The 24,647-nt window shown below is 53.0% G+C and overlaps 1 protein-coding gene and 1 long non-coding RNA gene across 2 annotated transcripts; one reads left to right on the top strand and one right to left on the bottom strand.

The window, feature by feature from the left end:
• Positions 1–388: 388 nt before the first annotated feature.
• Positions 389–14,144, bottom strand: LOC109256825 (uncharacterized). The gene is made up of 2 exons (XR_002075787.2): positions 13,850–14,144; positions 389–736 (listed from the first exon to the last, which is right to left on the bottom strand). It is a non-coding gene; the product is annotated as an uncharacterized LOC109256825 (long non-coding RNA).
• A 177-nt stretch (positions 14,145–14,321) lies between these two features.
• On the top strand, positions 14,322–21,422 carry TENT5B (terminal nucleotidyltransferase 5B). The gene is made up of 2 exons (XM_019432505.2): positions 14,322–14,787; positions 19,483–21,422. Exons 1-2 carry the CDS (start codon positions 14,524–14,526, stop codon positions 20,500–20,502), a joined length of 1,284 nt encoding a protein of 427 aa, XP_019288050.2. The 5' UTR covers positions 14,322–14,523; the 3' UTR covers positions 20,503–21,422.
• Positions 21,423–24,647: the final 3,225 nt, after the last annotated feature.

Raw genomic sequence — 24,647 nt, forward strand, 5'->3', positions numbered from 1 at the left:
GCAGTCCCCTTCAGCTTCAGTAGTGGGTGATGGGGACTCCCACAGTAGGGTCTTCCCCCGAATGGCAGGAGGGTTTGGAGGCAGGGAGGCCAAAAAAACAAAGAAAGGCCACTCAAAGGAAGCCTAGTGCCTAGGCGGGAATAAAGAGGGAGGCGACTGGACCTTTCAAACCTGACCAGACCCAAAGCCCCTGCGATCACCCACCAACTTCTACTGCCACCCCTATGGGACACTGGTCCATCTTGTACACTCTGGTCAAATGCAGATGGAATGCTTTGCCCCTTCCCTTTACAGCCCAGCACAGAGCAGAAGGCAGGCCTAGACATTCAAACAGGATGTTATATCAATGGCCCAGGGAGAATGAAAGGGAAAGGAACATGGACATCTATTCATTGATTCCATATCCATTTATTCGGCACCAACCAGGTACCAATATAGCAGAGGATGAGGTCCCTGGCCCATGGGGCTTACAATCTAGTGGGGAAGAGAGTCAAACCGGTAACACATCCATAGATGAGGCGACTGCAGGGCCTGAAATGTGAGAGGGACGAAACAGAGAGAGGAGCTGGGGAGCCCTTCAGAGGGAGAGGTCAGGGGAGGCCTCTTCGAGCTGACGCTGGAAGGATGAACAGCCAGATGCGCAGAGATGGGGGGCAGTTGTGGGCCCCAAGACGTAGGGGCAGGAGCAGGCTTCCAGAACAGAAAGGGTGGCCATGTAGCTGGAGTAAATGAGAAGCTGAGTGGGAGGAGGAAGTGAGGTAAAAGTCAGATAAAGAACTGGCCTTTCATTGCAGCCAATGGGAAGCCACTGGGGGCTGGTTTTTTGGTTTTTTGATTTGGTTGGTTGTTTGTTTTCATATGAGGAGGGACTTGTCCTCAAGGATGAGTCAGGAAGAAAGAGGAGATGGGCACAGTCCAGGTAGGTGTACGGTAGAAGTAAGGTGAGGGCTTCCCCCATGCTGGGCTCCTGTTTCCTCAATGACATGAGGCTTGGTCATCGCGGCACGAGGGGTGGGGGATAATGGCGGGACGTGTCCATTAGGCCATGTCAGGCTTCCAGGGTCCAGGATGGAGCCATGATCTAGCCCTAAGGAAGCCAGGCTCTAACCAGCCCTCGTGCTCACCAACACCTAGCGGTTCCCTAGGGAGACGGAGGCACTTCCTTGACTGGCCCCTCCCCTGCCACCGAGAAGAGACCAATAGTAGCAACTGAAGCCTCAACCGTCACAATCAGATGTCACCTACAGCCACCATCATAACCACCGTCACCCTCACAATAGGCACAAGGACAGGATAGGAAACCCTGCTCCTGGGAGTGAACGGGACCCTGTAAGCTAGCTGCGGGGGACCTGGGGAAGACACGGTCCTGGGACAGAGCCAGTGGCGTGCTGGAGCTGGCTCCCCCTGGCTTGTGAGAGCTGAGTCTGTGAATCTCCTCCCAATTCTGCATGCAGTAACAGCAGGGGGAGGCTGAAATCAAGCACAGTGGGGGAGTTTTCGCAATTTTTCCCAGCTACCCAGTTCACCAACATACCTCTGGACAGAGCCTTGAAGACAGGGAGAGACCCTGACCCCACCACTTGCCCCTGTAAGCTCCAGAGCCTGGAGCAGGATCAGCAGAAGGAGGCAGCCAACCACGTCCACAGAGTCTGGAGGGTAGGCCATCTGGTGCGGGGGGATGTGGGTGGAGACAGGAGGTCATCTGCCCCCAAGATACATCTGATAGTGAACTGGGACCCTGCATATTAGCTCAGGGACATCACCTTCACCGGAGCCTCTGCTCCAGCCCAGGAGCCCAGGAGTGGGCTCCCAGCCAGGCCGCCTGACTCACCATCCGGGAGTTGGAATCCTGGGCTGGGTCTGTCTTGGAAGGTCTGCTTCTCCCCGTTCCCTGATCTCAGGATGAGCCCTGACCCTGGTCACAAACTGGGCCTGAGCCCGGTGACAAAAGATCTCCACCCAGGCCCAGACAGAGCCCCACCCTGGTTCTGGGTTGGGCTCTGATAGGCCACCGAAAACACTCTCGCCGCCATCTGCATACAGGCCCTGGCTCTGCCCTAGACTCACAGGCCCCTGCGCCCCAAGCGGAGCAGGCCTGGAGAGGGATTGGCTCAGCCCCTCTGCAGTCCTCCTGCCTGGAAAAGCAAATGGTGGGAAACAAAACAAAATTAAAAGTCACCACCAGCTCCTCCTTGCTTTAGTGACACATCTCTGTCTTAGGAAATAAGGCCTAAAGGCAAAGTACATTTTCTAAGGCTAACCCCTCCCCACCTCTGCCAGGCTCCCTCTTCGATTTGGAGGATTCTTGCCCCAAACTGTTCCTCCCACTGTCCCCAGACACAGGCCTCCCTGTTGCCAGGAGGAGAGAGAGCTGTGAAAGTCCCAGGAACTTCATCTGAGAGCCTAGGGGATGGAGGCCAGGATCTTATCTGGCTTATGGACTTGGGCAAGACTCTTCTCTTCTCCACACCTCAGTTTTCCCATCTGTACAGTGGGAGATTTAGCCCTCCTGCTCTAATATCCAAAGTTAGGAAACCTGATGGAAATTCAGGGCCCCGTATTCAAGCATCGGAAGGGCTGTCTTTTCTGGATAATTCAGATCCAGGGGACCCACGAGACCCAAGAAACTTTTCCTAGAACATGTATGGGCTACTGGGTCCAAGTACTGGCATATCCTCTCAGTTCTGGTACCCTGTACTAGTGACTTAGCTTCTCTGGCCATCTGTTTTCTCATCTGTCAAATGGCAATAACACCAAGTTTGTGAGGATCAAATGAGGTAGTGGCAAGAAAAGTGCTTTGTAAGCTGCAGGGTACAGTACTCCTGGGAGGGAGGGACAGTTATTATTGCTGTTGGTATGGGTTGATGTTTTGCCTCCCAGCAGAGCCCAGAAAGTGGACCAATCTGGCCTAGCTCTCAAGTGGGAGATCTCCTCAAAGTCTCTCCAGGACCCTCGACCCTAGCCCTGCCAAGAACCAGCTTGAGCCCAGCATAAGCCTGCTACCTGGCCTCCCTACCTCAGGACGGGACAAATCTTCCTCACTGGACCCCAAAGATTGCAGGCTTTAGAGCTGGACCAGCCTTGGGGGTCCTCAGATCCCATCTCCTTATAGTGGCCCAGATAGGAAAGGGGCTTGCCCCAGGAGGCACACAGCATGTTAGTGGCAAAGCTGGGCCTCAGACACAGCCCTCTCCTTCCTATGAGACTCTTTGCTCTAACTCTGGCCTCTAAAAACAGTGTCCCCCTGGAATCCTGACAGCAGCAATGCCCCTGCAGCTGTCCCAAGTCAGCAGACCCTGGCCAGGCCAGGACTCTGAGAGAGAGGGGCTGTCCAAGGCATCCCTCCACAGGCTTCACGCTCTGATGGGCTCTCACCTCCTCCAGAAAGCCTTCCCTGACTGGCACCCAGAAAGGCTCAAAAGTGACTTTCCCCCCACACCTCCCCTTTGACAGAAAACCCCTTAAAGATGAAAGGTGTCTGCCTGCCCGTCTGCTAGCCCCTACATGGAGTGTCTTCAGGGTAGAAGACAGCTGAATTCTTCTGGGCTTCCCACCACAGGGGCCTAGCCCAAACTGAGGGCAAAGGGAATAAGAGGAGAAGAAAAGGGGAGGGGAGGGGACGGGAGGGGAGGGGAGGGCAGGCTGGGCAAGTGATCACTGCCCTGGGAGTTTGAGACCCAAGCCATTGGCAGGGAAGAGGGTGAGGCTGGCAGGACTGGAGACCCGGAAGCCCCGCCTCCTTGGACTTCAATTCCCCGGGCCTCCCTCCCTCCCCCACGGTCCATTCCCCCAGGGCGGGCTCCTCCCGTGGGAACTGCTGTCTCAGCAGCGGCGCCCAGCCACGCGGCTGCCAGGAATGAGGCTGGGCAGAGGTCGGGGCGGGCCTGGACAGGGCTGCCCCTTGCTCGGGCCTGGGGACCGGGCAGCTCTGGGCTGAGGTGGGCAGGGAGGGCAGCTGCGTGGGCCCTGGGAGCTGGATGCGACCTTCTGCTGCCTGCAACAGCGGCCGGACAGCACCTGGGAGCTGGTTAGAGGTGTAGACTCCCAGGTCCTACCCCGGACCTGCTGATTCAGAATCTGCATTTTAACAAGATCCCCAGGTGACTCCTAGGCACATCACAATTTGAGAAGTCCTGTTCTAACAAGAGTCCGCCTGCGTGTGTACAGGTTAAAGAAAAGGCGCCTACAAACTTCCAGTTATAAAATGAGTAAGTCACAGGGATGTAATGTACAGCATGGTGACTACAATTAATAACACCGATTGTATATTTAAGAGGTGCTGACAGAGTAGATCTTGAAAGTTCTCACCACAAAAAAACAAATTGTAACTATGCATGGTGACAGATGTTAACTTCTTGCGGTGATCACTTCACAGTATAAACAAATATCTAATCATTATGTTGTACACCTGAAACGTATAATGTTATGTCAATTATATCTCAATTTCAAAAATTAAATCATGAACAAAAGACATAGATTACCTTCCTTTTATTTCTTCTTTAAGTTTCAGATAGGATATTATCTTTTTCCCCCCCAAATTAGGAATGTATAAGTAGGATTATATTACCTATGAATTGTATTCCATCACAGGAAAGAGGTATTGCAGAATATTTGTTATAAAATGGAGCGTGGGGGAGGGGAGTGCCTGGGTGGCTCAGTCAGTTAAGCATCCGACTTCGGCTTAGGTCATGATCTCATGGGTCGTGAGTTTGAGCCCCACGTCAGGCTCTGTGCTGGCAACTTAGAGCCTGGAGCCTACTTTGGATTCTGTGTCTCTGTCTCTCTCTGCCCTCCCCTGCTCGCTCTCTCTCTCTCTCTCTCTCAAAAATAAAGAAACGTTAAACATTTTTTTTAAAAAATGGAGCGTGGGGTCTGCTGGGGCTGGAAACCCACTGATGAGAACCCGCTCCTGTTTTCAGTCAGCAACCTCAGCCCTGAGGAGACAGAAATGGGGGTGAGCAGCCCTTGAACCTGAGAAGCTTCTACTCTAGCAGGGGTAGACTACTCTAGCAGACTCTAGCTTCTACTCTAGCCAACTTATATCACCCACCACCTTCCTGAGCCTCAGTTTCCTCACTCATGGAATGGGCATAATTAATCATCAGTCATCACCACTTCTTTTTTTTTTTTTAATTTTTTCTTTTTAACGTTTATTTATTTTTGAGACAGAGAGAGACAGAGCATGAATGGGGGAGGGTCAGAGAGAGGGAGACACAGAATCTGAAACAGCCTCCGGGCTCTGAGCTGTCAGCACAGGGTCCCGATGCGGGGCTCGAACTCACGGACCGCGAGATCGTGACCTGAGCCGAAGTCGGCGCTCAACCGACTGAGCCACCCAGGCGCCCCAGTCATCACCACTTCTAACAGGCTCCACCAAGCTTGGGGACAGGGAGGAGCTTTGTGAGCAGCCTCAAACCTGAGGCAGGTGAGGTCCCAGAGTGCCCTGTTCACAGCTCAGCCTTCTGATGCATCTTCCTGCCCTTCCAGCCCCCAGCCCTCCTGTTCTTCCCTCGAGCCTCGTCTTCATCTATGGTCTTACTCTTCTTCCTTCCTCCTTGATCTCCCCGCAAAAACACCTGTCTGAACCTTGCTCCCTTTAGCAAATTAGCACTGTTTCTGGAAGGAGCAAACATTCATTGAATGCCAAGTACACAGGCATCACTCGCACACTGGGTCTTTTATGCCAGCCCTGAGAGGTAGGTGATAATGCCCCCAATAAACAGATGAGGAAACTGAGGCTCAGAGAAGGGGAGTGATGTGCATCCAGAGCGCAGAGCCAAAAAGAGGCCCAGATGGAAGAGGAACTCAAGCTTTGGGCTCCCACTACCGCAGGCTTCCTCAGCTGGAAAGCAGGAACCAATTTTCAGTGACCTTAGGGAGGACTAAATTTAAAGTCTCGCCTCAGGGATCTGGCTGTGGCCACATTGCACCACTCCCTGCAAGATCTGCTTCTAGAAGAGTGCTCCTTCCTCCTTTCTTCAAAGCATCCCTTCACTTATTCCATGAATATTTATTGAGCGCCGAATAACCAGCAACACGGTTCTAGGAGCTGGGGTACACAGAAAACAAAACCAGGCAAAATCTCTGCCCTCCTGGAGCTTCTGTTCCAACGGGGAAAAGGAAAACAAACAAACAAACAAACAAACAAACACACGTGCGCGCGCGCGCACACATAGCCACCCACCTACGCCCCCCTCCCCACACACACACAGCATGATGTGTAGATGGAGTTGGGTGCTATGGGAACCATAAAGAGAAGAGAAGAGGGCTCTGGGGTGGGAGATTGCCATGCTCATTGGTTAGTGAGCAAGGCCTCGGTGAGAAAAGAACCTGGAGGAATGAGGGAGAAGCCAGGTGGCTCTCAAGAATGAGTTGGGCAGGGGCGCCTGGGTGGCTCAGTCGGTTGAGCGTCCAACTGCGGCTCAGGTCATGATCTCGCAGTTCGTGGGTTCGGGCCCCACATCGGGCTCTGTCCTGAATGCCTGCTCAGAGCCTGGAGCCTGCTTCAAATTCTGTGTCTCCTTCTCTGTCTGCCCCTCCTCCGCTTGCACTCTGTCTCGCTGTGTCTCTCAAAAGTAAATACATGTAAAAAAATAAAAAGAGTGAGTTGGGCAGATGATAGAGCAATCGCAAAGGCCCTGGGGTGGGACAGGAGCATCCAGGAGGCCAGTGCACCTACAACAGAGGAGGGAGAGGAGAGGAAGAGACGAGGCGGTGGGTATCCTGTAGAGCCTTGTGATTCGAAGGACTCTGGCTTTCTTCCAAGTGAGATGGAGGTATTGCAATGGCGTGATCTGGCTTATGTTTTAAAAGGATCACCCAGGCTGCTGGATTGCAAATAGACTGTAAGAGACAAGTACAAAAGCAGGGGGCCAGTAGGGAGACTCCAATAATCCAGGAGAAGGGCGATGGTCACGAGGTGGCAGTAAGTGGCGGTTGGGGGTGGGATGGGGTCAGACTTTGTATTCAGAAGGTAAAGCCAACAGGACTTACTGACACTTGATGTGGCACGTGAGCGAAAAGGGAGTAAAAAAATCGCTTCAGATTTTCAGCCCAAGAACTAGAAGTTGCCATGTGCTACGGGAGGAGCATTTCAGTTCGAGAATTCCGCTCTGGACGCGTGAAGTTTGAGAAGACAACAAACATACAAGAACAGACGGTTCCCAACTTGACGACGGGTCACCTTACAATCTTCTGACTTTACAACGGTATGGAAGCGATATGCATTCTGTAGAAACGATACTTCAGATTTTGATTTTGGATCTCTCCCCAGGTTCGAGATAGGGGGTTAGATCCTGGATCCTCTCGTGACGCTGGGCAGTGGCATTGGTGGCTCCCAGTCAGCCAGCGATCGCAAGGGTAAATAACTGATACATTGACAACCGTCTCGCACCCGTACAACCATTCCGCCTGTCACTTCCAGGACAGCATTCAAAACGTTGCAGGAGATATTCAGCACTTTATTACAAAATAGGCTTTGCGTGAGATGCTTTTGCCCAACTGTAGGCCGATATAAGCATTCAAGTACGTTTAAGGTTGGCTCAGTTAAGCATCCGACTCTTGATTTCAGCTCAGGTCGTGAGGTCATGGTTCGTGACATGGAGCCCCGAGCCAGGCTCCTCACTGACAGTACGAAGCCTGCTTGGGATTCTCTCCCTCCCTCCCTTTCTGTGCCTCCCCTGCTCATGCACTCTTTCTCAAAATAAATAAATAAACACTAGAAAAATAATTGCATAAGCCTGGAATTGGGAAGCGAGCTCGGGCCTGGAATACGTAAAGCTGGGGTTTGCCAGCACGTGGATAGCCTTTAAAGCTTGAAACTGACTGAAATCACCAAGGGAGTGAGTACGGACAGAGAAGATGCGAGGACTAGGGAGTGAGTCCTGGGCATGTCACTGCTTAGAGGTTGAGGGAACGAGGAGGCAACAAACCAGTAGTCAATGAAATAAAAAAGTCAGGGCGGTAGACTGTCTTAGATACCAAGTGAAGCAAGTGTTTCAAGAAGGAAGGAGTGATCAGCCACAAGTAATTTGCAGGTCTAGTAAAATACGAGGATTCAGAATTAACAATTAGAATGGGAGGAATTTTTCAAATCACATATATGCTAAGGGACTTATATCTAGAGAACTTTATATCTAGAGGACCTACATCTTTAGATATCAAGAACCCTTAAGAGTCAACAATGCTAAAAGTAATACAATTACAAAATGGGCAGAGGACTTGAGAGACGTTTCTCCGAAGACACGGACAGCCAATAAACACACGGAAAGACGTTCAGCACCATTAGCGATCGGAGAAATGAAAATCAAGACCATTCCAACACCACCTCATACCCACTAAGATGGAGCTAGTGACAAACGAAACAAGTGTTGGCGACGATGGGGAGAAATTGGAACCTTCGTACGCTGCTGGTGAGAATGTAAAATGGTGCAGCCACTGTGGGAAACAGTCTAGCATCTCCTCAAATGGTTAAACATCAACTTCCCTTATGACCAGCATTTCCACTCCCAGGAATATACCCAAGAGGAATGAAAACATATGTCCACACAAAACCTTGACAACACCAAGAATGAGCTCTAACTATAGACTTGGGATGATTGTGACATGTCAACATAAGCTCATCAACTGTCACAAATGTACCGCTATGGTGGGGGTGTTTATCATGGGGGAGATTATGCGTGTGTGGGGGCAGAGAGCATATGGGAACTCTCTGTACCTTCCTCTCAATGTTGTTATGAATTGAAAACTGCTCTCAAAAAAAATTTTTTTTTTAAATAGGCTCCACGCTGGGCTTGGAGCCCAACAAGGGGCTTGAATTCAGAACCCTGCGATCAAGACCTGAGCTGAGATCAAGAGTTGGATGCTTAACTGACTGAGCCACCCAGGTGCCCCTAAAAATATTTTTAGAGAACTTGCACATGACTATTCATAACAGCCAAAAAGTGGAAACAACCCAAACGTCTACCAACTGATGGACTGATAAATAAAATGTGGAATATCCACCTATCCACAGAATATCATTTGGCAATAAAGAAAAAGTGAAACGCTAATGCTACAATATAGATGAACCTTGAAAACATTATGCTAAGTAAAAGAAACCAGTCACAAAAGACCACCATTTATCTGAATGTCCAGAAAGGGCCAATGTATACAGGGACACAAAGTCAGTCGGTGGTTGCCTATGGCTGTGAGCTGAGGGGGTTCGAGGGAAATGGGGGGTGACCGCTAGAGGGTACAGGGTTTCTTTCTGGAGTAATAAAAAAAGTTCTAAAATTGATTATGGTACTGGTTGAACAACTCTGAATGTACAAAAAACCACTACACTGTATGCTTTCTATGGGTGAAGTGTATGCTATGCAAATTATACCTCAATAAAGCTATTACTTAAAGAAATTGATGATTGGACTCAGCAATGTGAAGGTCACAGGTGACCTTGACAAAACAGTTTCGGTGCCGTGGTGGGGACAAACGCTGACTGAAGTGTGTTCAAGAAAGAACAGAATAACTGAAGACAGTGAGTACAGACATTTTCAAAGAGTTTGCTACCGAGAGAAACGGAAGGGAGATGTGAGATCAAGAGAGGTGTGTTTTAATTTTGTTGGGTTTTTTTTAGATACAAGAAATTATGTTCTAACATTAATTGGAACGATGCAGTGGAGAAGGGGAAATGGCCAGAGTGAAGTCCTTGAGCAGGTGAGAGGCAGGGGTCCTGGTGTATAAGTGGAGGGGTTGCCGCAGAGAGGAGCAAGCGGGGTTCATCCGAAGCAGCAGGAGGGCGGCTAGAAATGAGGCACAGACCCAGTGATTGGGTAGGTGTTGAGAGTCTGCAGAAATTCTCCTTTGATTGCTTCTATTTTCTCAGTGATGTAGGAAGCGAGGTCTTCCGCCAAGAGGGGCGGGGGAGGAGCTGTCCAGGACTGGGGGGAGGAAGAGAGTTAAGGAATTGTGTCTAGGACCGCAGGGGAGTGACAGCACCGGGCTCTACTCTACGGGGAGGACAGCCACACAGTGCTGTCCAGGGCTCTCCAGGGCCCCTGGAGAGGCCCCCTGACGCTCAAGTGAGACCTGTCGGCAGGACTGTGTGTCTTTCTTCAGCTTCAGTCAACTGTGGGGTACAAACGCACAGCTGAATTAACCAGGGTGTGGTTTTGCCAGGTGAGCGCAGTTTAACAAGAGGGGAGCAAGGTGGGTGAGGGTGTGTGCAAGGAAGTAATTATAATGATGGTCTGTGGAATCAAAGCTGGTTAAGGAGGCTAGAAACAATGGGGGAAAGGTGGGAGGATCAGTGGACTGAAGGGCCTGGTGAGTCAGGACCCAAGGCAAGGTACTGACAAGGTCCAGGAAAGTACTTTGGCCATGAGGGGCTGAGGCAGGATGGATGGCAAGAACCATAGGGGAGGGGAGGGGTGATTCTCCAGAGGCAAGGATTGTCCCTGCGTAATCGAACAAACCGAATCATCCTCAGAGGCAGGCCCAGGGTAGGACCTGGGCGTGGGGTTCAGCCAGATCTGGGTGTGAAGCCTGTCCTTCCAACCATGGGGCCCTGCACAAATTAATTTGTTTCTCTGAGCCTCAGTTCCCTCTCATGCAAAGGGAGAGATCACTCCTTTGTCAAAAGGTTATGTTCTGAAAATGGAATAAGAAACTGTATGGAAATTGCCTAGTGTGGTTCCAGGCACAGGGTGCTCAGTAATGTGGGCTGATCCCAGAATGCTCTTGTCTGGAGTTCCAGGGCAGAGGAGGGGCTGATGTGGAAGCCAACACTCTCCACAGGACCCCTTCTCCTTCCCACCACCTCAAATCGTAGGTGAATGGAAAAGCCTGACTCCATTTCACCGCCATTTTACAGAATAGGAAACTGAGGCCCAGAAAGGGAAAGTGACTTACCTATGGCACTACAACTCGACTATCATAGAGAGTAAATTTCCTTTTAAAATCAGAGTCAGGGGGCACCTGGATGGCTCAGTCGGTTGAGTGTCCGACTTCAGCTCAGGCCATGATCTCACGGTTCGTGGATTCGAGCCCCATGTCGGGCTCTGTGCTGTCAGCTCAGAGCCTGGAGCCTGCTTCGGATTCTGTGTCTCCCTCTCTCTCTCTGTCTCTGCCCTTCCCCTGCTCACACTCTGTCTCTCTCTCAAAAATAAACATTAAAGAAAAAAAACTTAAATAAAAAATAAAAATTAAAACAATTTTAAATTTAAAAATAAATAAAATCAGAGTCAGAAATTAAGACGGGAAATCTATACTGGAGGGAAAAGGCTCATATATAATATTTGAAAGCCAGATGGACTTGACTCTTCAGAGGGTACCCCAGCCATTGTTCCCCTCCATCCCCTGGGACAATAAAAAGTTGGCCGTGGTGAAGGTGAAAAACCCTCCTGAGATGCCCCTGCTCTCTCGTCTTCTCTCTCCTCTTCCTACATCCCCAAATCACACACACTCCCAGGGCAGTGATGCTCAGGTCCTGTCATTGGGCAAACATTGGTCCGATTAGCTTTGAAACAGAAGTGTCAACAGAAGGGTGATTCATAGCTCAAGCATTTGCTAATTGCTCTTCCTAGGCCAGACAGCAGGAGGGAGAGAGAGGGAAGGAGATCTCTAAGTTTCCTTTCTTAGAGAACTTGATTCTAGAGCATGGGGTGGCCCTATACCCGGCTGCCCTCATGGGGCCCTACCCCTGTGCAGTTCCAACCCCAATCAGTCTCCCTGGGCAAACCCCTCTGGCTCTCTGGACACCAGTTTCACCATACATAAAGTGAGAAGTGAATGAACAAAATGACTGTCACAGCCCCCTGCCCCCAGCTCGGGCCTTCAGAGTTGTAGGAATGTATGGTCTGGTACCCTCTCTGCTGCCCGGCCTGTCCAAGGACAAGCACAGGGAGATGGGACAGAAGTGGATCCAGAAGCTGTAATGGGAATGCAACCTCCTTAGGGAGGCTTTCTGCGATCACACCCCCAACGGACATCAATCTCTCCAGTTCTCTCTCTCTCTCTCTCTCTCACATATACACATGGCTGCTTTCTCTCCCGTTCCCTGTTTTATCTTCTTAGCACTATCTTAAATGTCTTATTTATCTGTCTCCTTGGCCATTGTCTTTCTACACTAGAATGCCAGTTCTAGGGCAGGAACCTCGCCTATCATATCTCAGGGCCTAGCCCAGCCCCTGGCACACAGTAGGTGCTTAGTATATATGTGTTGGTTGGTGGATGAATGAACGAAGGAATAGATACATCTGGAGGGTGGTACCAGGGCTGTGCCAAGGATGACTCTGTGATCTGTGCCAAGTCTTCCATGAGGAGCAGTTGAAAAATAGGGCTCTGGAGTCAGGAGACCTGGATTCAAGTCCCACCCTGCCAATTAGTGGTTGTATGACCACGTCACTTGACCTCTCTAAACCCCCGGTTTCTTCATCTGTAAACTGAGGTATAATGATCCCACATCTTGAGGCGTATTTTTAGAAATTAGAGGTCATGTATGTAAAGCGACCTGATACATAGTAAGTACTAAGTAGATGTTAGTTTCCTTTCTTTTCCTTCCTCTGCAGGAGCATGGAGGTGGTAGATCAGGGGTTTGAAGACTCTAGGCTCAGCAAAGGAAGTTTCTCATCTATTTCTTCTCTTCCAAAAGAAGGGAAAACAAAATAGCAAGGAACTTTACTGAGAACGGTGCAAGGGACTTACCCATAGTCACACGACCTAGCAGTGGAGCAAGGTCCCCTTCCTTGGGGAAAGAGGAAGCTCCTGATCCCAGACAAAATGGAAAGAAGGGCGAGGGTAGGATCTTGCTTGTGGGGGCCTCCAGAAAGAGGAAGTGACTGCTCTAGTCAGAGAGTCAGGCTCCTGACAAGCTGGTGATCCTGGAATGTAGTTTATCATTTGTAGGTCTTGGTTTCTCCTTCGGTACATTGGGAATATCACTCCTTGCCCAGCCTGCCTTACAGAATGGGAGAGTGTTAGGAGAATGATATTTAATCTAAGAGAAAATATTGTAGTGAAATATTGCCACAGGTACATATTTTAAAATCAGAAGAAAAGATGAATTTAAAAATAACAATGAGGGGGTGCCTGGGTGGCTCAGTCGGTTAAGCATCTGACTTCGGCTCAGGTCATGATCTCACAGTCCATGAGTTCGAGCCCCGCATCAGGCTCTGTACTGACAGCTCAGAGCCTGGAACCCCCGCTCGCTCGCTCTCTCTCTCAAAAATAAATAAACATTTTTTAAAAATCTTAAAAAAAAAAAAAAAAAGAAAGAAAGAAAAGAAAGGAATAAGCCTCATCCCTCTAGGCTCTGTAAAGTGGGAAAGAAAAGCATGTAAATATATTATTTCAGCAGAATATACGAAAATGTTTTGGCAACCATAAATAAATCAAAATTTAAAAAATATTTATTTAACATCTTCTCTGGGACAGATAAAGAAACGGGCTCAGAGAGGGTAGTGACTTGCCTGGGGGCACACAGGACCTGATAAGGCTGAGAAGAGGCTGGCACGAAAGACTTCCACCAGCTGCTCAGGAAGCCCCTACCAGAAGACGGTGCAGAGGAGCCCAAGACGCTGGGTCAGGAAAGCCAACCCCCCATTTGCAGCTGCTGTTCATCCTCTAGCCCCGTAAAGGCCCTGGGTCTGCACAAGTGTAATGGAAAGAGCATGCGCCACAGATTCTATAGCCCCGATTCAGCTCCAGGGCCCCAACTCATTTGCTCTGTAACTTTGAGGGAGTCACGCCCCCTCTCTGAGCCGGTTTCCCCTCCCTTCAATGGGAGTGTTAACGCTAGCCAGGCTGTGGTTGGCAAGGGCCAATCAAGAGTGCATTAAGTAATATCTACCTTAGTACACACAGAGTTCGTTACCTTTCTTCAACTCTGGAAGAGCAGGAGGAGCGCTGTGTGGAGTCGAACAAGTGGCGCAATCTCTCTGGGCTTCTGAAAATAGCAGATGACCAGGACCAGGCCAGGGGCCTTCTAAATTCCTTCCAGCGCCAAAAAGAACCCTGGAAGTTTTTAGTGGTCCAACTCCGCTACAAACTCCACACAGGTCACTTCCCTCCCGCCTGCCCCTGGAGGGCGCAGTCCCTTTAAGTCTAGGCCTGCCCCGGCCCGGGCCAATCACTGAAAACAGAAGGTCTTTAAGGACCAAAGGAGGGAATTCAGCCCGTTCAGGTGGGCGGGGCAGGGGCATGCCACCCAGCCAATCGGAATCTCCCTAGCGACGAGTGACCAAGGTGCAAAGCGCTGCTGACCAATGGCAGAGGCGCTGGGAGGCGGGGCGCTCCCACTGTGTGACAGCTGTCTGGACCAATAGACATGTCGCCCGCGGCCTATAAGAGTCCGCTGGGCGCTGGGCTACGGGCTCTAGGGTCGGTTGGTCGTCGCCGTCGGAGGTGTGCCCTGGGTTTGCCTCGCCGTCGCTGCCTCCCAGTCCCTGCAGCCGCGCCCCTCGCCTTGGCCCCGGCCCAGCCGCTCTCCCTGCCCTTCTCCCCTTAGCCACCCCCCGGTTTCTGCCGTCGGGGCCCGGGGCCGGGCTAATGATGCCGTCGGAGAGTGGAGCTGAGAGCCCGGACCAGGCAACTGCGCAGGTGGGGACGGCTGCGGCCTCGGAGGTGGCCACGGCCGCCCCGGCAGGCGGCGGCCCCGACCCGAAGGCCTCATCGGCCTCCCTCGGACGGCACCTAAGTGGGCTAGGCTGGCCACAGGTGAAGCGACTGGATGCGCTCCTGAGCGAACCGATTCCCATTCACGGGCGCGGCAACTTCCCTACTCTGAGCGTGCAGCCCCGGCAGATTGTGCAGGTGAGAGGGCACTGGGAGGGATTATGGGGTCTCCAGCCTGAGGTTCTTGTGCTGGAAGGCACCCAGAGTCTGTTCGGTTCGCTAGACAGCTAGGGAACCTGAGGCTTAAAGAGGCACAGGGACTGTAACAAAATCGCACAGCGTATGGATAGTAGACCATGCGCCCTCCCCACTTGGCTCTCCCTTCCCCCGCCTCTGGAGAGCCCGATCGAACCGTTCACCCTTGTCTTAGCTAGGAAATGGGAGGAGAATGGGGAGGGACTTGGCTGCGGGAAGGGGGGGTGGGGAGAGGAGTGGCGGGTGAACAGATCTGCCTCCTCAGACAAGAGATACCAGGCAGCCCTGAATGGGTAGGTGTTCAAAATCGGGGTTTTTTCACCCCCAAGTCGTCATGGCTGGGCCTCACCACCCCCACACCCCTTCCCTCTATCAAGGTCCTAGGGTCAGACTTTGTCCTGTGCTCCCACAGCTCTTGGCTCAAGAGCCCCGTGGCTAGGTGGAAAAGCCAAGAAATCCCAATAAGGACTCCCTCCCTCTCAACTGGGGTTGTGGCAGGAGGAGATTAAGCACCACGCTGGACCTGGTGGCTGCATGCTGAAAGGCAACGTCAGGTGTCCAGTTTAGGTGTCTCTCCTCTTCCCCAAAGTTGGAAATGAAGGCTGACCCTGCCTCCTGAAGAACAGGAAAAGAGAATTCTGGCAACCCCTCTCCCCATCCTCAGACTCCTTTTTCCCTTTACCTAACTTTTCAGCACCCCTAAAATTACTCTTCCATTTGCGTAACCTAGGTGCTGTCATACTCTGAAATGCCAGAATATGGTAATTACTGTGCCCATTTTGTGGCTGGGGAAGCGGAGGTTCCAAAAGGGGCAGTGAGCTGCCTAAGACTACCTAAAGAAGTGAAAATCAAACCAAGAGAATCATAAGTCTTCTTGGGAGCCGCCTGCTGCAGGTTCAAGGTTTCCAACCCCTTCCCCAGCTCCTAAGACTCAACTTCTGAGTCTTAGGGAAGTCTTCTGATAGAGACCAGAAAATCCAGCCACAATTCCTGGGTATTCCTGCCAGTAGACAGACTTTCCTTTGCTGGAGTTATCCATAGAAGCTAGTGAAGCAGGCCACTCCCCTGCCTCCAATTGCTTCCACTGAGGAGGAGGGTTGTAGGCTAGGGGATTACCTCGCCCTCCCTCCCAGGGAATGGGAGGGGGTGGGGGCAGATTCCCCAGGGCTGACTCACCCAAAGCCCCAGTGGTGCTCACTGAGGCATTCCTCTGCTGCCAGCTGTCATAGGGTAATTAGGAAAAACCAGTTGAGGGTTTCTTTTTTCCTTAGGACTCTCAGGTCAACCTTGGGGCCCCAACTACCGTATCTCCAGGACTGTTGTCCCAGACATGGGGGAAGGCAGAGCCCAGTGCAGAAACACCGCTCTGCAGGGATGAGATGTGCTCTGGAGGGGAAGTCCCTGCCAAACTGCCTTAACTGGTGCCTGCTCTGTGTCAAGCCCTATTCAGGACACTAGGGCCATGGATATGACTGGGACCTCTGGGAGCACTTCTCTGCCTTTGAGATGCTCCCTGCCAGGTGGGGGGACTACAGGCCAAAAGGAGCTGACTTTACAGGGCAATAATAGTACAGTGTTCTCCTAGACTAGGGTCAAAGATATCACAGAACAGGGAGCTGCTAGCTGGCGTGGGGAGAGGCAGGGGAGACTTCAGAGCTGCACCAGGAGGCTGGACATCTGGCGTCAGGGCCTGGACTGTTATCAGTTTTGCTGGGCCCAGTGTCCCCATCTGTCCAATGGGATGGGTTGGACTACTCTCCCAACACCCTTTCAGGTTTCAGAATCCAAAAGGAACAGGGACCTTCACCTGCCTGCACAATCGCATCCACAGGGAACGACGTCCATCTCCTGGTGGGAATCAGCAGCTGGCAGCTTCACAAACTATTGGAATATATATGTGTGGTGGGAGGTGCTGCATGTGTATGAGGGGGTGGTAATGGGCTTGGTGTGTGTGGGGATGGGGGCCATCCGTGCTGGCTGTGAATGGAAGTGGGAGGTGCTCCAGGTGGGGGGAGTAGAGGAGGGGTGTTGGGTGTGTGTAATGGGGGATGCTGGCTGTCCACAGTTCAAGAACCAGAACCTTTCTCCCTCTGTACCCCCCCCCCCAAGATGTTGCCTACGGCAGCGATCTGAGCAGTTAGAGATGCTATTCCTGCTTGTACCTGAGCTAGAGGGACCCATTCTCCTGTAGGAGGCCCCCCCTGCCCATAGCTCTGGGAGGCCCGGTTCTAATTAAGCTCAGCTATTTATTGGCTGTGTGACCTTGGATAAGTCCTTTGCCCTCTCTGGGCCCAGGGAATTGAAGGAGGCAATCTGATCTCTCCAGCTGCAGCCAGAGGGCCTGCATCAGGCAGCTCCAGAGTCAAGTGTGGCAAGCCTGCTGGCTGACAGCACCTATAGTCCCCCTGTAGGTCTTGGCAGCGGCCCAGGAGCAGAGTGGTTCTGGAGAGGCCCTTGGCACAGGAGAAAGGAGGGTGCAACCGCTGCCCCCTTCGTGGCTGGAAAGTCTGATTCAGGAGGTTCCAAGCTGCCCTGCAGTCTTTGGGTGTGGCGGTATCTGGGGTCCGCCTGCCAAGCTGGCTGTAGTCACACCTGGGAGAGAGAGACAACAGCTGCTGGCTGGCTGACACAGGAGATTTAACAAGGGTATTGCTACCTCCTCACCAGGCCAGATGCCATGCCCTGGGGTGAGCATCAGCCTGGGAGCAGGAGCTGGCACTGAGTAAGGCGCAGTCAGCTCTGTTAGGACCTGGGGAGGGGGCTGGTCTGCTCTGCAAGTCTGGCAGGGTCCTTGGGACAAGGTCTTGCCTGCTTCCCTCCTTGGCCCTGCAGGGGCACAGCTGTCAGGCTGTGGGTTACAAGTCCCACAGGCTAGACTGTAGCAACTGGCCCCTTACTTCCAGCTTCCCCAGTCTGTCTGGCCAAGGCATCTCCCAAACCCCACCTTCCTGTTCCTAACTACCCTGGCTCTGAGCTTCAGTGACTGGACGGTCACCCTCACTCTGAAATTTTGAAAGACAGGGAGGATTAGAACCCTGGGTTATGGTCTCTGCTCCTTCTAAACCCTGGGATGGCAATGTGATACGATGAGAGTCAGCCACACCTGGATTTGAAGGTGCCTCTAAATGATCTTGGGCAGATGACTACACTCCTGTGAGCCTTGGTTTCCCCATCCATAACTTGGAGAGCATAAAGACCTATCCCCTGTAGATTCTGCTGAGAAGGTCCAGGCATTCAACAGGTGCCTGATACTCCCCACCCCGCCCCAAGCTCCTCCCCTCCATGTTCCTGATGGCCAGTTGCTTATCCCCATAGCCATTACAGTACCTTCCCCCAGTCAGGGTCCTCCTCCCGGAAGCCTTCCTGGAGGGAGCCGCCCGCCTCAGATTGCCCCACTGCAGCTTGCCTCCTCAGCACTTAAGTGCATTCTTTGCGGTAATTCCCTGAGAAGCGAGGAGGCAGCCCAGCCAGTGCTGGGCGCTGACTTGGCAGCAAGGCGGGGTTGCAGAATCACTCAGGACAGGAATGCTGCCTGGTCACTTTCAGGATGGTGTGTGAGTCCTCTGGGTTGCTAAGAAAACCGAATGTCTGGGCCCAGCTTCTTTCTTCTCCCCCGCACTGTCCTAGGCCAGAGAGATGCCTCTGGCAAAGGAACAGACCCGAGATTGCCTGTGGTGTTCCTGCGTCAGCAGATGGGGTCTGCTACCCCTCTTCCTACTTGGGCTGGGTGCCGAGCGCTTCCCGAGATGATCACCCACCTCCTGTCTCAAGAGCAGAAAGTGCCTGAGTTTTAACTTCCAGCCCTGCCACTTCTAAATGACGCCCTCTCTGAACCTTAGCCCCCTCTCGCCCCCGTAAGCCTCAGTTTCCTCATCTCTAAAACAGGTGTAACATGTGCTTCACAGGGTCCTTGTAAAGATGAGTTTAGATGAGTGTGTGTGTCATAGCCAAAAGAGCATGCATGGACTGGAGAATCCAACCGACCTGGGCTCTACTCTCTGACCTTGACACGAGTCTTAACCTCTCTGTGTCTCAGGTCCCCCATCTGTGAATTGGGATACTAATGCCCAAATACAGGATCATTGTCAGGGTTAATGTAGTAATGTGGGTGAATGGGAATTATGTTCCCAACACATTTGAACAGTTAGCATCATGCCTGGCACAAAACAAAGTGTTTTACTTGCAGTTTTGGAGAGGTAGAATCGCACAGTGGTTAAGACCTGCAGTGAGTTTAATTCACCAGCTGCGTGACCCTGGGCAAATTACTTGGCCCCTCTGTGCTTCTATTTCTCCATCTGCAAAATGGCATTCATCGTATCTACCTCATAGGGCAGGTAGTTGAGAATTATGCACGTTTATAGCCTAACGTATAAAGTGCTTAGACCGGGACCTGGTATTTAGTCAATTCTACGCGTCTGCTATCATCGGTGCTATTCCTTCTGAGTCTTTCCTCTAAACAAGTCATACTCCAGATTAGGAAATCAAAGTCGAGAGGGTTAAATGGCTTTCCAAAGGCACGACAGCTGGTACGGGGTCAACATGGTTGATGTTGGCGTGATTATCACGGGGAAGCCGGTGGTGGACCCCCGGGGGGGCCCAGACTCCCGCCACCTCTCCCTCCCGCCGTCTCCCCCGCAGGTGGTCCGCAGCAGCCTAGAGGAACGGGGACTGCGCGTGCACGGTGTGCGATTGCACGGCTCGGCTGCCAGCCATGTGCTGCACCCTGAGAGTGGCCTGGGCTACAAGGACCTAGACCTGGTGTTCCGCGTGGACCTGCGCAGCGAGGCGTCCTTCCAGCTGACCAAGGAGGTGGTGCTGGCCTGCCTGCTGGACTTCCTGCCGGCCGGGGTGAGCCGGGCCAAGATCACGCCCCTGACGCTCAAGGAGGCGTACGTGCAGAAGCTGGTGAAAGTGTGCACGGACACGGACCGCTGGAGCCTCATCTCGTTGTCCAACAAGAGCGGCAAGAACGTGGAGCTCAAGTTCGTGGACTCGGTCCGGCGCCAGTTTGAGTTCAGTGTGGACTCCTTCCAGATCATCCTGGACTCCCTGCTTCTCTTTGGCCAGTGCTCGTCTACGCCCATGTCTGAGGCCTTCCACCCAACGGTGACAGGTGAGAGCTTGTACGGGGACTTTGCCGAGGCGCTGGACCACCTGCGGCACCGCGTCATCGCCACGCGCAGCCCCGAGGAGATCCGCGGTGGCGGCCTCCTCAAGTACTGCCACCTCCTGGTGCGGGGCTTCAGGCCGCGGCCCAGCACCGACGTGCGCGCCCTGCAACGCTACATGTGCTCCCGCTTCTTCATCGACTTCCCAGACCTGGCGGAGCAGCAGCGCACGCTGGAGCGCTACCTGGAGGCTCATTTCAGCGGGGCCGACTCAGCCCGCCGCTACGCCTGCCTGGTGACGCTGCACCGGGTGGTCAACGAGAGCACCGTGTGCCTCATGAGCCACGAGCGTCGCCAGACGCTGGACCTCATCGCCACGCTGGCGCTCCAGGCGCTGGCTGAGCAGGGCCCCGCCGCTGCGGCCGCCCTGGCCTGGCGCCCCCCGGGCCCCGACGGGGTTGTGCCTGCCACTGTCAGTTACTACGTGACTCCTGTGCAGCCTCTGCTGGCTCGGGCCCACTCCTATCCCACCTGGCTGCCTTGTAACTGACTCAGACCCTCGCCACAAGGGACTGGGCCTTCCCTGAGGGAGTGGGGCCTCCCGGAGTGTGGAGAGGAGGTGACCAGAGACAGGCGGCCGCTGTCAAGTGGCCCCGCACTGCTGCAGGGTTGGGCCTCCTACTAAACAGAAGAGACCCCCACTCATCCCCAAGTGAGGCCCCCGTGGGCTTAAGGCCAAGCTGGGGTTCTTGGTAGACAGAACCACACTTTTGGACCAGCATGGTTGTGGGGTGCAGGGGCTGTTTTGTCTTGGGGGCCAATTGCGCTCAGGACACGAAGCATGTTTGGGGCGATAGCCTCCATGCTCATCGTCTTAGGTAGATTTCTGCGGCCTAGGAAGGTCTTGGGTTGGTTTCCATGGCCTAAAAAGGGTCTTTTCGGCTACGGCCAGCCCACAGTGATCCCTGCAGCCCACACAATGACCAAAATATGGTATGGTATGTGAACTACTCACTTCGGGTTGGGCCGGGACCCCTAACAAGGCCTGGCCATCCAACCTGGCTAATCACCGGGAGGAGGAAAACTGAGGCACGACGCAGATACCCGGGTTTGCAGAGGGATAGGTTTAGCCCAGTCCCCAAACACCCCCACCCCAAGCTGTCAAGGTGTGCAGTGGGCAGGAGCTAGGCCGCTGGGGGAAGTGGGGGGGGGGGTGGTGGGACACACTCCAGGTCCCCTCTGGGGTGTTGTTCCCTTCCCATGTGTTGTAAGGATCCCTCCTGCCTGGGAGCTTGTTCTCCGAAGGGTGCTGGACCCAAAGAGGCCACAGCCAAGTGCTCTCCCCCACTGGCCTGGTTATGGGTCCCCACTTGGAGGAAGGGGAACCATGCCCCACCCCCTTTCCGATCCCTCTGGATTTGTCACCATTTTGCACTCTGAACACCTGCCAATAAAGATTGTCTACACTAAGCCTAGCACCATGCTTTCTCTTGGGAGAATGACCTTCCATGGCTGTGGGGGCTATGGCTGCCTCTTCCAGCCTGCATCTGGCTTGCATTGAGGGCAGGGACATTCGGGTACCCTGGTGTCTGAGTCCTGGCTGTAGCTGGGGGGTTTCACCTCCTTCTCTCCATACCAGCCCCAGCTGGGAAACTGTGCTGGGGGCTCGTGTCTCACGTGTGACTTGTACCTGCAAATTGCCACAGCAGGTCTCTTGTGAAAGAGTAAACATTGCAGTGTTTTCCTACCTGGAGTCCTAATGACCCTGGACTTGGCCTTACACTCCAGTGCTCCGGGCTGCTTGACCCCAGCTCTCCCCACCCACTCGGGAAGCAGGTGGAGGACAAGCGGGATGAATCTGAATTGGAGACCCGTTCAGTAGTGGCAGCTAAGCCTGGGGGACTTCTAGCGTCGCCCAGAGCCAGAGCCCAGGTTCGGCCTCCCTACCTGGGCCGAGGTTCTATCCGCGGTGGGGGGGGGGGGGGGGGGGGTGGTCTATCTTCTAGGGGGAGGTTCTATCCTCTGGCTCCCTCTCTTATTCCCAAGGGCTGATGGGCACACTCTGGTCTGCTCTAAATAGGTCCCCTAAGAGGGGCAGGGTCTCTTCTTCCCAAACCCAGCTGGGGCCATGCCAGGCTGTCCAGCAATGAGTGGCAGCTGCACGCTCTCAGGGAGCTATTCCCTCGGGGCATCAGCCAGTCACTGGCCTGGACGCTGCCCACTGTTTACCCAGCCTCTTTGATCCAAGGATTGCAAAGCCCTTAACACAGACAACCTCATTAGTGGTTTCTGAAGTGATGGCTTGAGGTTCTAGTCAGGGTGAAAAAAACAAGGCCTCAGAGGAGGCCCCAGGTGACCTGGGTGAGCCCAGCCAACTCACCGGCTCACTAAGTCTCTGCGGGGCTCAAAAAGGCCGGAAGGGTGAGTGGAAACACTTTCTTGGCTTGGTGACTGAAAATAGCGCCCCCCCCCCCCCCACCTTGGCTGTGCCCACCCAACTAGGGGCCTAGGAGAGATTAAGTTTATCCCAGCTCCTGAGTTGGGGCATGTGTAAGCACACAGGCTTAGCTTGTTGGGGTGGGCACTGGGGTTCACCCAGATGTGCTTGTTTCAGAGGGTGAGAAAGCTAGAGACCCACAGTAAGTGTACACACGGCATTCAGCCCATCGTGTGCCAGCGACCCCTACAGGAGTTGGAATACATCAGCACCCAAAAGACCAAGCAAGATTCCCTACTCTCATGAAGATTATACTCGAATAGGGGTGGACAGAAAATAAACTAAATTATATCTTCTTAGAAGGTCAATATGCTTAAAGTACACAGCAGGGTAAGGGATTGGGAGTGCTGGGGTATGTGGTTTTAAAAAGTCAGGATGGACCTCATCGAAAGGGTGACATTTGATTGAACACTTAAAGGCAATGGATAGCAAGCTAGGCAGATGTCTGGGAAAGAGCTTCCAGGCCGAGGGAATTTGTCAATGTGCACAGGCTCCCAGCAGGCGTGTCTGGGGGAGGGCACGTGTGCCTGAGGGTGTCTGGCTGGCCTTGCACAGGCGTGTGCTCGCCGCTGCTGGTCTGCAACATGCATGGGCGTGAGATGTGGGAGAATGTGAGCCAGGAGTTCCCAGTAACAGCTTCCACTGCTAGAGTCTTTACTCCAGGCCGGGCACTATGCTACAGACTTCGCGGTCACTACCTCTCGTTTCATTCTCGAGGGAAGAGCAATCATTATCTCCACGTTTACAGGCAAGGAAGCTGGTGCCAGAGAGGTCAAAGAGGTGTGGCTGACTCCAGAGCCATTGCTGTTAACCCCCACACTCTCCCGCCCCTTCGCTCTGATTTCACGTGGATGAGCGTGACAGTATGTCTCCTGTACATCTGCGTGATGGGGCATCGTTAGCATGTGATAGTTTGCATTACTGTGCATTTGCCATTTTATGTAGGACCATGGCAGGGGCAGCAGTGTGCCAAGATGTACGTTTTCTTGATGTACATGACACCAGCCATGACTTGCGGTGACTATGTCAGAGGCCCATGGTGGCAGCAGGTGCGCCTGTGGGTGTGTTTGGGGGGTGGTGCCGTGTTTCTGGGGTGTGAGAAAAACAGTGACTCAGTGGTTGGCATTGTTCTCTCCGGGACAGTTCCTGGAACCATCTAAGATGCCAGGGTAGGCAGGAGTCAAGAACTGGGAATCACAGCCAGAGAGGGGAAGGTGGAGGGAGGAAAGCCCCACCCCCCAGCCCCCACAGTGCTCACCAAGAAGCAGTCCACCCACCTCTTATGACCCACGGTGGGTGGGGGAGCTCCAGAGCCGGGAGACGCATTGCTGTGAACTTTGGGGAACAGAAGACATGCCCCCAGGCAGTGACATGATGTGTTGGCCCCTCCAGTCCCACTCTCCACCCTTGGTGCTTGGTGCCCTGGGAGGCTGACCTCTATGGACTGTGGGTCAATGGCTCCCTTGTTCTCAGCCTTCCTGTTGGTTCAGCCAATGAGAGACCCCAGCACTGAAAGGAGGAGGAGAATGGGATGTTTATTCTGCCTGTTCCCTCCCCCACCAGGTTGCCATGGTTGGCTACATTTCTCAACCAAAGGCCACTGTTCCTGTCAGGGGCCTTCTCCACACACCTGCACCCTCCCTTTCCTGTCCCCTTGTAAAGGCTCCCCACTGTTGCTAGCCTGAGAGAGCGGCACTGTCGTTGGTTAGTTTCTTAAGCCCGGCCCACGTTTCTGGAAATAACCCCTTTTAAAGTCTCATTCCAGTTTGAGTGTGCCCTGTCTCCTGCTGGGGCCCTGACAAACGGGTCCCTGTTGTCGCTAGCACAGTCACACGCGATCCTCCATGGGTTGTCATGCTGCCATGTTATCACAAATGTGCACGACCTCCTCGGTGTCACGCACAGTCTCACACGTGCACGCCCAGCCCCCGAGCTTCCTCGTCACATCCTTAATCAGGGGAGACATCCTGGAGAGGGTGAGCTCTGAGCCAGATCAAGGGGGAAAGCAGTCTGCAAATCAGTCACCAGGGCCAGGTTGCCAACAGAAACTAAGCAGAAGGTGTTATGTGACAGACACACCAAAGGAAAGGCGGCAAGGACACCTGCAAAGTGAACCTCAAAACCACATGCCTCTGTCTCACGTTATTGAAATTTATTCTTCCTGAATGTATAAATCAGGGGATTGATTCAATATACAT

This window comes from Panthera pardus, unplaced genomic scaffold (genome assembly GCF_024362965.1).
Source record: "Panthera pardus isolate Hobbes unplaced genomic scaffold, ASM2436296v1 HiC_scaffold_11, whole genome shotgun sequence".
NCBI classification, from domain to species: domain Eukaryota; kingdom Metazoa; phylum Chordata; class Mammalia; order Carnivora; family Felidae; genus Panthera; species Panthera pardus.